This window comes from Dendrobates tinctorius, unplaced genomic scaffold (assembly GCF_039654945.1).
Source record: "Dendrobates tinctorius isolate UK_male_01 unplaced genomic scaffold, ASM3965494v1 ptg000332l, whole genome shotgun sequence".
Lineage (NCBI taxonomy): Eukaryota > Metazoa > Chordata > Amphibia > Anura > Dendrobatidae > Dendrobates > Dendrobates tinctorius.
In genome coordinates, this window is record NW_027361998.1 from 5,901,516 (window position 1) to 5,914,575 (window position 13,060).

The 13,060-nt window shown below is 47.6% G+C and overlaps 1 protein-coding gene across 1 annotated transcript; it reads right to left on the bottom strand.

Moving 5' to 3' along the window:
• Positions 1-814: 814 nt before the first annotated feature.
• Positions 815-1,768, bottom strand: LOC141074320 (taste receptor type 2 member 13-like). Its single transcript, XM_073561948.1, has one exon. The coding sequence runs from the start codon at positions 1,766-1,768 to the stop codon at positions 815-817; it is 954 nt and encodes a 317-aa protein (XP_073418049.1).
• Between the last annotated feature and the right edge of the window lie 11,292 nt (positions 1,769-13,060).

Below are 13,060 nucleotides of genomic sequence, written 5' to 3' on the forward strand. Positions count from 1 at the left end.
CCGGTAGTTCTAAAAGAGATGGCCTCAGACTTTTGCAGCTCCTCAATGTTTCCACGGTGAGCACAGAACCTGCTGCTCTGGTTATCAGAACTCACTCTGGTTAACACTGCAGGGGATTCCTTGGCTATGAGCTTCAGGTCCACGCTGACTTTCTGGTCAATTACTGTTGAGTGCCAGCACATAGAGGAACAGTTGAGATCACTAAATGTTCACCAGGTTGTTAAAAGTCTTCATGAATTGGTTTGGAGACTTGAAATCTTCTAAGAGTAGCTTAAATCATCTCTTTTCAAGAAGTATCCACAGGGCACAGGTCTCCTGCATCTCATATCGAGAGATCCGGGCCGTGCCCATGCAGGTCACTTTCAGCATTTAGTAAACATGGTAAATAAAAAAAGATTGAGGAACTGCAGTTTTTTTTGCAATTTCTCCATAATTGAAATTCAATTTTTTACCAAATTCTAGTACAATATATTGGAAATTTTGATATTGTCATTCAAAAGCACCACTCGTCCCGCAAAAAACAAGCCTTCATGCAACTATATTGATGGAAAAATAGAAGATGGGAAGCAAAAAAAGAAAGCACAAAAATGAGAATTCGCAAGTTGGAGAAGGGGTTAAAAAGGGGTTAAAAACGTGTTTTAATTATTTTCCTTATGCAATATCTACTGGTCTCACTAGTTAACAGACTGTATAATTGTGTACTGCCATGCATTATCTCCCCTTTCAGTGTTGAGCTGACAGATAGACAATTAGGTCCCACCCCAACATAGTCAATTCCAATTCATTGTGCTGATTAGCCTGGGTCCTTAGGGAGTCATCTCCTTGAGCTGGTTCTGGTTTCTGCACCTCTCTTTTGCAATATGACATCAATGACATTCTGCAGAATTTTGGTTATCTGACTCCGGAGTTTGGCTGTTGTGTAGATCAGGTAGGAGGAATGTATGGATGGTAGAAAATCCAGAGCAATATAAACCCATGAAAGGATTTCACAGTGAAAATTGTAATAAAAAACACAAATGACATAACCAGCAAAAAATGTAGCATTAAATATGAAAGTGACAGATATGAATTTCATCGCTGAGTAATACGTCTCCAAGTTGATGGATAAATTACTGCTCATCTTCATCTTTACTGTGTGAAGATACAAGGAGGCGAAGAGGAGGACGGAGGAGATAAAATAAAATATAAGTGGGATGGAGGTTCCTATAGTAAAAGGTATTACAGAATTAACAGAAATGCATCCCGTGACTTGCGTTTTCAGGGTTATATTGTATGTTTCATCTTTGGGAACCTCAAAAAGTGCCATCCACAGGACTATCACAAAACTGACAAGAGCGAGATTTCCACAGGATACAATGAAATGTCCAGTCCTGGGTAATATCACCCTCCTCAGATACAGGAACAGTCTGGTGCGGAGGTTGGAGATCTTCAGACAGTATACGATGGAGAGCAGAGATGTTAACCAAATATTAGAATAAAAAAAGAAATCATAAACCCAAAATAAAATACCCAGAGATACAGGTGACTGCCGGAGCAATGTGTTCAACAAGAGGAATAAAGTACTAACACATTCGGCACACAACCTTGAAACTCCAAGAGAAGTTACAATGTGGTCAACAGAAGTCACTGATCGTCCTTTCCACCAGTCATTGGCATTGTTGACTATGATAAATAAATGTATTACTAACATGAAAAAGAAAGCAATCAGTTTTGGGGCCAGAATGCTCAGAGTTTGGAAATGAGTTTTGCTCTCTGAGGAATCAGCCATCTCTCCTGTGGTATGAGGATCCTGATAACACAGAAAGGCTTTATCAAAGCTTTAATGACAACGTTTTTCCACTTATGCAAATGAATGAATCTTACTGAAAAAATGCAAACTACATCACATAGACTCCAAGCCCGACCAAGTCTAAACAAGCATAGCAGATCACATAACATATAAAGCTCATTTTACATTTATGAAAATGTCACCAAGATATGTTCACCTGTTATTTCACTTTGCAAGTCCAGGACATTTTGTTACAGTCTGTATTATACTCCAGAGCTTCACTAAGGACCACTCTATCCAGGAGGCATGATGAGCACCTTGACTCATGTGACACTTTGAGGAGTCTGATAAGGTGTGATGAAGTGCCTGCTCCCTTCAATGACTGAAAAGCTGCACACTGGCACTGGCCCCTAAAAGCATGTAATTAAAAAAGCAGAAATGAACCAGTATGAGGTCATGATACCAGAAATGAGTCCAAGATGGGGGAATATTTGCTGGAACAGGCCTACAATCTTGGAATGGGCCCAGGATGGTGACATTTTTTCTGAAAGGATCCTGTGAGCAGGTTACGGGATGCAGTGACAGACAGGAGACAGAGCAGAATGTCATGGTATGCCTAGGTTACTTTAGGCAAAAACCCCGGGACCCCTGCGATGTCCCTCAGACTAGGGGAACCCTGTCTGTCCCTCTACCCAGGGTTTACACTGAAGGTGTGCCTGCCTGGGCCTCCACCCTGTCCCTGTCTCCTGTCCAGCCCTAAGCTGAACCCACCACCCTCCACCCAGTGAGGGGACCAGACACCAGACCCCACAAATACGTATGGACAAGGGTAAAAGAAACACCACACAGTTAATACACAAGGGAATACAATAATGTGCAAGGGCAACCAAATATATATATAACAGATTGGAGAAAGAACCACTGAGGGATATACTGCACCAGATATCAGACGCTCCAACACCACCACTGCTGACCGGTATTGCTAGCACTAGGCTAAAGCTATAGTCGGCGACGCCCATAGTCAGGACGAACTACTTAAAGACCAAGGGCGTGGCCCAGCCCTCAGCCAGCATGACAACCTGGTTAACCCTATCCCGACTGGAACAGAATACCCAACAGGGTATTACCGCTGTCTGCCGGACACCCTGGTGTGAACAGTGTCCGACATGACAGTACCCCGCCTTCTACGAGGGACCTCCGGAACCTCACCATGTCGAGGACCTGGCTTGTCCGGATGGCGACGATGGAACATAGTAACCAGTCGATCAGCATGAATGTCAGAGGCCGGCACCCATGTCCTCTCCTCAGGACCATAGCCACGCCAGTGGACCAGGTACTGTAGAGTGCGACGCACAACCCTAGAGTCCACCACTTTGGACACCTCAAATTCCAACGCGCCATCCACCAAGATGGGAGGTGGTGGCCCGGGGGAACCATCCACCAAACCCACGACCTTCTTTAGCAATGCTTTGTGAAATACATTATGAATCTTATACACAGCCGGCAACTCCAAACGAAATGCCACGGGGTTGATCACTGCGGAGATTCTAAATGGGCCAATGAACCTGGGACCCAACTTAAGTGACGGTATCTTGAGCTTAATGTTCCTAGTAGATAACCACACCCAATCACCCACACACAGGTCCGGACCTGGCACACGTCTGCAGTCAGCCACCCGTTTGTACCTGGAACCCACCTTCAACAAGCGCTGCTTGACTCTCCTCCAAACAGACGACAATTGAACTCCCAACTGGTCCTCCTCAGGGATGCCAACTGAGCACCCCTGACGCAAGGTGCAAAATTGAGGATGTTGACCATACACACAAAAAAAAGGAGATTCCCCAGACGATTCCTGGCAATGGTTGTTTATTGCGAATTCTGCCAGAGGAAGAAACGCTGACCACTCTTGTCGGAAATAAAGCAGCGCAAGTATTGCTCCAGGTTTTGGTTCATCCGCTCAGTCTGTCCATTCGACTGAGGGTGGAAAGCCGATGAATGAGATAATTTGATTCCAAGGCGAAAACAAAAAGCTCTCCAAAACTTTGCCACAAACTGCGTACCTCGATCAGACACAATGTCAGACGGGACACCATGAAGTCTGACCACCTCGCGAATAAATATCTGAGCAAGAGTCTTAGCATTGGGCAAAGACGGTAAAGCAACGAAATGTGACATTTTGGAGAACCTATCAACAATTACCAAAATGACCGAGTTCCCTGCCGAGGCGGGCAAGTCAGTAATAAAATCCATGGAAATCTCAGTCCATGGCTTACTGGGCACTCCGAGAGGCTGCAAGCTACCAGCGGGACGGGAACGAGGAGTCTTGGCCCGTGCGCACGTGGTACAGGCAGACACATATGAGGCCACATCCTGCCGGATTTTAGGCCACCAAAAACGACGCGATACCAGTTCCAGAGTGCTCTTAACCCCTGGATGACCTGCCAGTACCGTGTCGTGATGTTCGCCCAACACTCTAGAGCGTAGATGTAGCGGCACAAAAGATTTATTAGCAGGCAACCCCGGCGGTACCACCTCCTGAGCCTCCGCAATCTCTGCCTCAATCTCTGTCGTGATGGCAGATACCACCACACCCTTTTGGAGAATAGGCACCGGCTCTTCACATAACTCTCCACCAGGAAAACACCTGGATAAAGCGTCTGCCTTAACATTCTTCGACCCAGGTCGATAGGTAACAATGAAGTTGAACCGGGTGAAGAATAATGCCCAGCGAGCCTGTCTGGAGGACAGGCGCTTAGCAGATTCTAAATAAAGCAAATTCTTATGGTCGGTTATCACAGTAATCTGATGAACAGCCCCCTCCAAGAAGTGTCGCCACTCCTCAAATGCCAATTTGATGGCTAATAGTTCCCTGTTGCCAATATCATAATTACGCTCCGCAGGTGACAGCTTCTTGGAGAAGAAGGCACACGGATGCAACTTGGCCCAAGAAGGGCCCTGAGACAGTACAGCCCCCACTCCAACCTCCAACGCATCCACCTCCACGACAAACGGTAAGGAGACATCGGGCTGCACCAGAATGGGCGCTGAGGCAAAACTATTCTTGAGGAATTCAAACGCCTGTACCGCAGGCTCAGACCAGTCAGAAAAGTCGGTACCCTTCTTAGTCATGTCAGTCAGTGGTTTGGCAATCATAGAGAAGTTCTTAATAAATTTCCTATAGTAATTGGAGAAGCCAAGAAATCGCTGAAGCGCCTTAAGATTATCAGGCCGATCCCAATGTAGTACCGCCTGCACCTTTGCGGTGTCCATCTTAAAACCTGAGGCGGAGATTATATAACCCAAGAAAGGTAGCTCCTGTACGAAAAACACACATTTTTCAAGCTTGACATAGAGCCTGTTCTCTCTGAGCAACTGCAGAACCTGTCTAACATGCTCTATATGTGTATCATGGTCGCAAGAGAAAATGAGGATGTCGTCAAGATAAATTATAACGAACCTCCCCAACAACTGAGAGAAGACATCATTAATGAAGTGTTGAAAGACCGCCGGTGCCATAGTCAACCCAAACGGCATTACCAAACTCTCAAAGTGACCCTCAGGGGTATTGAACGCTGTCTTCCACTCATCCCCCTGACGGACTCTTATAAGATTGTACGCCCCCCTGAGGTCCAGTTTGGAGAACCACCTGGCACCAACCACTTGGTTGAATAAATCGGGTATAAGTGGCATAGGGTAAGGATCACGGACCGTAATCTGGTTGAGTTCTCTGAAATCCAGACACGGGCGTAAACCGCCATCCTTCTTTTTAACAAAGAAGAAGCCAGCAGCCAGAGGAGAAGAGGAAGGTATAATATGACCCTTGCTCAGGCTATCCGCAATGTATTCCTTGAGAGCTAGCCTCTCGGGACCTGAGATATTAAACATTCTGGCTTTAGGTAACTTGGCCCCTGGTTTCAACCTAATAGCACAGTCATAGGGGCGATGCGGTGGTAGTTCCGAACAACCCTTCTCAGAAAATACATCTGCATAATCCAGCAACGGCTCTGGGATACTGGGGGTCAAAGCGGAAATACATGTAGCCAGGCATCTCTCCTGACACTCCCTGCTCCACTGAATTATGTCCTGGGTCTTCCAATCAATAACAGGATTATGCATTGACAACCATGGAAAGCCCAGAACCATCTGAGCCGGTAAGTTACTAAGCACCTTACAAGTTACCCGCTCTGAGTGTAATACTCCGATGTGGAGTTGTATATCCAACACACACTCTGTGATCTCCCCTTGAGACAACGGGGAAGCATTGATGGTAACCACTCGGATGGGGTTCGGCAATTTCTCCACCGGAAATCCCGCTGTATGCGCGAACCTCTCATCAATGAGATTGGCAGCTGAGCCACTATCAATAAATACTGTAATAGAGAGCATTTGCCCCCCAAGTACCACCCTAGCAGGGAGCATATACTGGGAAACCATGACGGAGGATACACAAAGGCTCAGACTAGACTCCTCCAAACCCTCTGATCCTATCAGTTTTCCGCCGGCGCGCCCTTCTTAGGTACCAGGGGGCAAGCGTTAATAAAATGTCCTCCTTTGCCACAAAAAAAACAGAGCCCCTGCCTTCTGTGCCAAGGACGTTTAGGCTTGTTACTTGGTGACTGTGCTATACCAGCGATCTGCATGGGTTCCACGGATTCACCCGCGGCAACCTCAACGACCACTCCCCCACCTCCCGGAGGCAACGAAACCAGCGCCCCCTGACGGAGACGTCGGTCTATGCGTACTACAAGTGCCATCGCAGCCTCCAGAGAGGCGGGAGTCTCGTACATTAGGAGAGTCTGTTTAACCCTTCCAGAAACCCCATGCAAAAATTGACTTCTAAGCGCAGGGTCATTCCACTGCGTGTCCACCGCCCAGCGCCGGAATTCCGTGCAGTAATCCTCAGCTGGTCGATCACCCTGTAACAGTGAGCGTATCTTAGACTCTGCTAAGTTTAATCTATCTGGATCGTCATAGATCAAACCCAGAGCAGAGAAAAAAAAATCTACAGATTCAAATGCCGGCGAGTCTGAAGGGAGTGAAAAGGCCCAGGCCTGTGGGTCACCACTCAGCAAAGAAATCACCAAGCCCACGCGTTGAGCCTCATTACCTGAGGAATGTGGACGCATACGGAAATACAATTTGCATGATTCACGAAACACCGTGAACTTACCACGATCACCAGCAAATCGTTCAGGAAGGGGAAACTTGGGCTCAGCTGCCCTGGCTGCAGCCTCAGCAGGTACTGCAGGAGCTGACAGGCCTTGTTGCTGGACCGCCCCCCTGAGTTCAGTGACCTGTATGGATAGAGCCTCCAGCTGCTTGGTTAGGGAAAGTATAGGATCCATAGTAAGTAACCCCTATATTCCCTATCTATACCTTTTTTTTTTTCTCTCACTTTATTATTTGGGCAGACTATAATGTCATGGTATGCCTAGGTTACTTTAGGCAAAAACCCCGGGACCCCTGCGATGTCCCTCAGACTAGGGAAAACCCTGTCTGTCCCTCTACCCAGGGTTTACACTGAAGGTGTGCCTGCCTGAGCCTCCACCCTGTCCCTGTCTCCTGTCCAGCCCTAAGCTGAACCCACCACCCTCCACCCAGTGAGGGGACCAGACACCAGACCCCACAAATACGTATGGACAGGGGTAAAAGAAACACCACACAGTTAATACACAAGGGAATACAATAATGTGCAAGGGCAACCAAATATATATATAACAGATTGGAGAAAGAACCACTGAGGGATATACTGCACCAGATATCAGACGCTCCAACACCACCACTGCTGACCGGTATTGCTAGCACTAGGCTAAAGCTATAGTCGGCGACGCCCATAGTCAGGACGAACTATTTAAAGACCAAGGGCGTGGCCCAGCCCTCAGCCAGCATGACAACCTGGTTAACCCTATCCCGACTGGAACAGAATACCCAACAGGGTATTACCGCTGTCTGCCGGACACCCTGGTGTGAACAGTGTCCGACATGACACAGGGGTTACCAGTTTTATTTAACAGGGGAATACTCCACGCAGGGAGGCAACAGTTAAAGGGTGGAAAAAACAGAAAAACAGTTCAGGTGCAAAAAAGATGTGCAGTGTCAGTGAAAACAAGGAAACAGATAGTGGTCGTTCGTGTTAAATCAACTTAGCTGTCAGATGTTCTCTGTGATGAGATGGATCCCACAGCAGGGGATGATGTCCACAACACCCAGCGTAGTACTTGTCCGGTGGGGGTCCTAGAGATTATGCGGATCTGTTTTCTGGCAACAGCAGGCAGTCTCCAGCACCTTCCGCTGCCCCTAGTCATATGCTGATGCAGCCGGGAGAGCGATGGCCACCACGACATCTGCGTCCACTGTGATCCGGCGGATGTACGTTGGGAAATGCGAGCGCGAGTATGGGTCCCGCACCCAGTCTCTGTTGGGTCCAGATTGTCTGGCACTTCACTCCATGGCAATCGATGGGCACACTGTGCATCTCTCCTTACAGTCTCTGCCAGTGGCAGGGGTAGCGGAGCTTTGGCGTGGGCCTGCGCTGCATGGATGCTCCGGGGCTGGAGCACTCACTGCTCCCTGCGCATTGCTCTCTGTTCCCGCCAACTCTGTCTGTTTCCGCGCGTGCTTTTGCGGTACCCCCTTAACTACACCCCCTGCTTCCACCTACAAGAATTAGTCCGGTCCCTTAAGTTTTCCCACGGACAACAAAGGAGACAGCCCTGACGGTTCCGGACCCGGCACAGAACAGGTACCCATGGTACAGTCCTTCTTCTTACAGCCCAGAATGAAGGTCATTATTACTGGAAGGGGCCAGGATGGGGGAAGGGGCCCAGGATTGGGGACTATATTCTTGAAATGGGCCCAGGATGGGGCATTACAGCAAGCAGGGAGATAGGGTATGGACATTATTACTAGAAATGAGCAAACTTGTTTAGAAAATGTTCACCAATCTCAAATTTGCCATGAACCTAGCACATTCCGATTTAAGTTTGACTTCTCAAGTATTTTTTCTCAAAGTTGGCAAAATTCTGTAACAGATGGGTGAACGATCATGGCTAAACTAATGCTTTTACTTTATTTAGTAGAGTGGTGCTGTATAGAGTTGAGCGACTTTGGTCGGATCGGGTTTCATGAAACCCGAATGAAACAAAATTTGAGACGGATGAAACTGGTACGACTAGAGCAAAAAAAAGTCTGAGTTTCGTCCGAAACCCGACCCCAATGCAGGTCAATGGGGAAAAAAAGTCGGCATTGAGTGGATGAAACTCCGACTTTTTTTGCCCTAGTCAGACCAGTTTCATCCGACTCAAATTTGGTTTCATTCGGGTTTCACGAAACCCGATACGACCAAAGTCGCTCAACTCTAGTGCTGTATGATGAACGATTGGGATAAATTTTATGAAAGTAGCGGGAGTGCCTAGGTCAGAGGAGCTGCCGAATGTAATTTAATTATCTTTTGTTCTGTAGTAAGTTAATGTGTGTACATTCCAGCTGCCAATCAGGGAACAGAAACCAACAACAACGTTTTGACACAAGCTCTTCTACAATTGGCTTCTGAAGTCACATATGTTAGGCGTTGGGTTTCTTCCCCTGCACAGGAGGAATCCCGAGCCTTGCCTTCTGCAGTCTCCCATTCATTCCCAGCCACAGAGGAGCCTGCTCAGCAAAGACATCAATCCCGGCATCTTGCTTAGCCTGGTGTTGTCGGCTTGGTTGCTGCTGCCATCCCTGGTTCAGATTTAGCAATCAACAATAGCCAGCACCAAGCAGCCCCTGGGACTAAGTCCTTCTTTCGATCTACTGAGCATGCCCGTGGGACGATCTCTCAATGGAGGTCGGAGGTCACATGATCAGGTCCTGTTGCTGCTCCTATTGGTTCACTAGGAAGGTCCCGGAAGGTTGCAACTATAAAATGTTTGCATGGCCGCCCGGCCATGCGCTAATATAGGAAAAGATTCTAGACCATGTGGAGTGAGTGTCGTATGTATGTCTCTGGAGAATGACTCATTAAATAACCCCTACCCGGGGTACACATGTGTTGTGTAGCCTTGCCTGCTAGCTCCCAGGCTGAGGTGTGGGTAGGAGGCAAAGTCTGAGACTGGCATCAGCGCTAAGTGGTGGCTTGTCTGTACCCAATGGTGCACTTCGTCGGCACTCCATGGCAGCCAGCGTCAAATAGTGTCGTCCGCAGGTGCGACGCCGCACGCTCAGTAGGTCTAGAGGGACTCTGACCCTGTGTCCTTGGGGCAGAGTTATGTGACCACATACTGAGTACTGTCCTTGCTGAGCTGTGTGAGCTTTAACAGGCTCCAACATTTATGCTCCATGGTAGTGCGGCTCTGTGAAGTAAGGCTACCTTAGCGTTTTTTAGCGTAGCGCTTCATGCGCAATAGAAAAGCATGCAAAAAAGCATCATGCGTTTTGCATGCATTTGCGTTTTTTAGGCGCATGTGTTTTAACCAATTTCTAGCCATGCTAACTCTTAAAATGCATGCGTTTTCACACATAGGCGTGTGTATGTCCATGTGCACGCCTGCATTCCCATAGACTGTAATGTGTTATTTTGGTGCATTCCGTGCGCAAGCGTGCGCATGTGTTTTTTTGACAGCTTTTGGCGGACCAAAAAATGCAACAGGTTGCGTCTAGCAGGCTAGACGCACACTGTGAAAAAGCGCATGTGCACGAAAACGCATACGAACGCGTGCAAACACAAGACCATGCGCCCCCATGTTAAAGATAGGGGCGCTGCGTGAAAAAACGCTAATGTGAAAACAGCCTAACAGAGTTCGCCCTCGTACACACCGGGTGACGTTAACCCGCGTGAGTTCCTCTCTTATACCGCCATATAGCGTCCGCCATTACCGAGCAGCAGTTTACCACCTCTGAACAGTAGACCCCAGGCTGCGAACGCACCTTATCATCATCTTTTATTATTTGGTGCCTTCTGTCAGCCCTAACAACATGTCCCTGTCCATATAAAATTGGACAACTTGTATTTCTGTTCCCATTTTCTCAGTGTAACAGTGCAGAGAGGCCACTTTTGCTGCTGTTGAAAGTGGACTTGTCAGTTAGCTCCTGTCCTGTATGAAATGAATCTTCCATCATATAGCTAGATTACGATAAAACTGTGTTGCAGTCTCAGGAGGCCTCATTTGCTAATTGAAATGATTTGGGCAAAAACTGTGTTGCAGTGAGGAATCAGGAGGCCCCATTTCCTCTAAGAAATCATGAGGCCTAATATTGGGCTTCAGCCAGGAGGCCCTATTTGCTAATCCAAATTGTTGGAGGTAAAACTGTATTGCAGTGAGGAATCAGGTGTAGAGATGAGTGAACCCCTGGATGTTCTGGTTCTGATGATTTCGCAAACAGTTGAAAAAGGTTCGGTTCACCTACCGGAATAGTACTCAAGTGCAAATCCGGACCCCATTCATTTGAATGGGGGGCCAGAATATCCTGTGTTTGCCATACTATCATGTGCATGACAGCACAGCAAACACTGTGTCTGATCATTATCGCCGCTCAGAGAGCTGTGGTTCCCATTCTGTTAAATGACAGCATAATCCCGCAGGTGTGATTCGAGCTGCAGGCTGCAATCCTCAGTTGTCAGATTTAGCAGAGTTGGCTATCACAAATAGATGCACACTCCATTTTTTTCATTTTTTTATGTATTAACAAGTACGGTATAATGCTCTCCCAAGGTTACCTTGGTTTACAGCCTTCAGGTGTTTTCCTGCAGCTGGAAACTTCAGTAACCTTAAAATGTCCTTTAACCCCTTTTCGACATGCGCCTTACCTGTACTGCTCTGTGGGAGCAGCGTTCCCGCAAACAGCAGTACAGATACAGTGTGCCGATCGTGCAACCTCACTCTGAGCGCCTCGGTGATCTGGTGTGGGTGTCAGCTCTGTTTGAGAGTTGTCACCCCGCAGCTACGCCCACGATACGTTCTTCTTCTTTGTTTTTTTTAAAACAAAGTTTTTAGATGATAATTCCTTTGAAACGAATTAGCATGTAGATATTGTTGAGACCGTGTGTCTTGTGTCAATCAAAATCCATCAATTCAAACGTTGCTAGGAAAACAAAGTCCATATTGAAATGTGGCAAAGCAAGGGTTAAGTTGACTTTTGCTGCTTTATATAGCACTATAACCAGTCATTAGTAGAGTTGAGCGACTTTGGTCGGATCGGGTTTCGTGAAACCCGAATGAAACAAAATTTGAGTCGGATGAAACTGGTCCGACTAGAGCAAAAAAAGTCGGAGTTTCATCCGAAACCCGACCCCAATGCAAGTCAATGAGGAAAAAAGTCGGCATTGAGTGGATGAAACTCCGACTTTTTTTGCCCTAGTCGGACCAGTTTCATCTGACTCAAATTTGGTTTCATTCGGGTTTCACGAAACCCGATCCGACCAAAGTCGCTCAACTCTAGTCATTAGTCCTTAATGCACAGGGCACATGTCAGGGTTGTAGATTACTGACCATTACCTTAATGTTCACCCACTTTCTTTGAAGCTTTGCAGGTGATAGGAAACTACCGGAACTTGATGAAAACACGAAAACACAGTTCATCTCAGCATCATAGGATCCTCGTCCTCTGCAGTCGTGGTTGTCAGCGGTGGAAATTCAAAAGGAATTGTCACAGTCTCTCATTACTCAGAAATCATACAGCATTGTTACCTTCTGGGACTTCTGGATAGCGGCTTTTTCTTCTAGACACTTTTGAGAATCTCTTGAATTTAAAAATATGAAAACTTTTTAACATAATTCCAATATTTTGATTGAAGTCTTCATTCCCTAATGTATACCAAACCGGGTAATTTTTCTAATTGATAATATCACAGCGTACAACAGAAATTACCGTATTTTTCGGACCATAAGACGCACTTTTTTCCCCCAAAATTTTTGGGGAAAGTAGGGGGTGCGTCTTATGATCGCAATATACTCACCTCCGGGGCTCTGCGGTGCGGTGGTGGCAGTGGGCGGGGCTCTGCGGTGCGGTGGTGGCAGCAGGCGGGGCTCTGCGGTGCGGTGGTGGCAGCAGGCGGGGCTCTGTGGGGCAGTGGTGGCGGCGGGCTGTGCTCCGCTGCAGGGGCAGCGGCTCCGCCGGCATTTCCTCCAAGCCCGGAGGCCCCCCGCACATCCCTTGCTGGCTTCCGCCATGTTGCGGTGGCCTCTGGGACCATGGACGCCGGGAAGATGGCCGCCGGTCCGGGGACGGCGCATGCGCGGCTTCAGATCTCGTCCTTGCTGGGTGCATGGCAGCAGCTGCTCATTCAGGCAGTTCATCACTTCAGAACCTTCC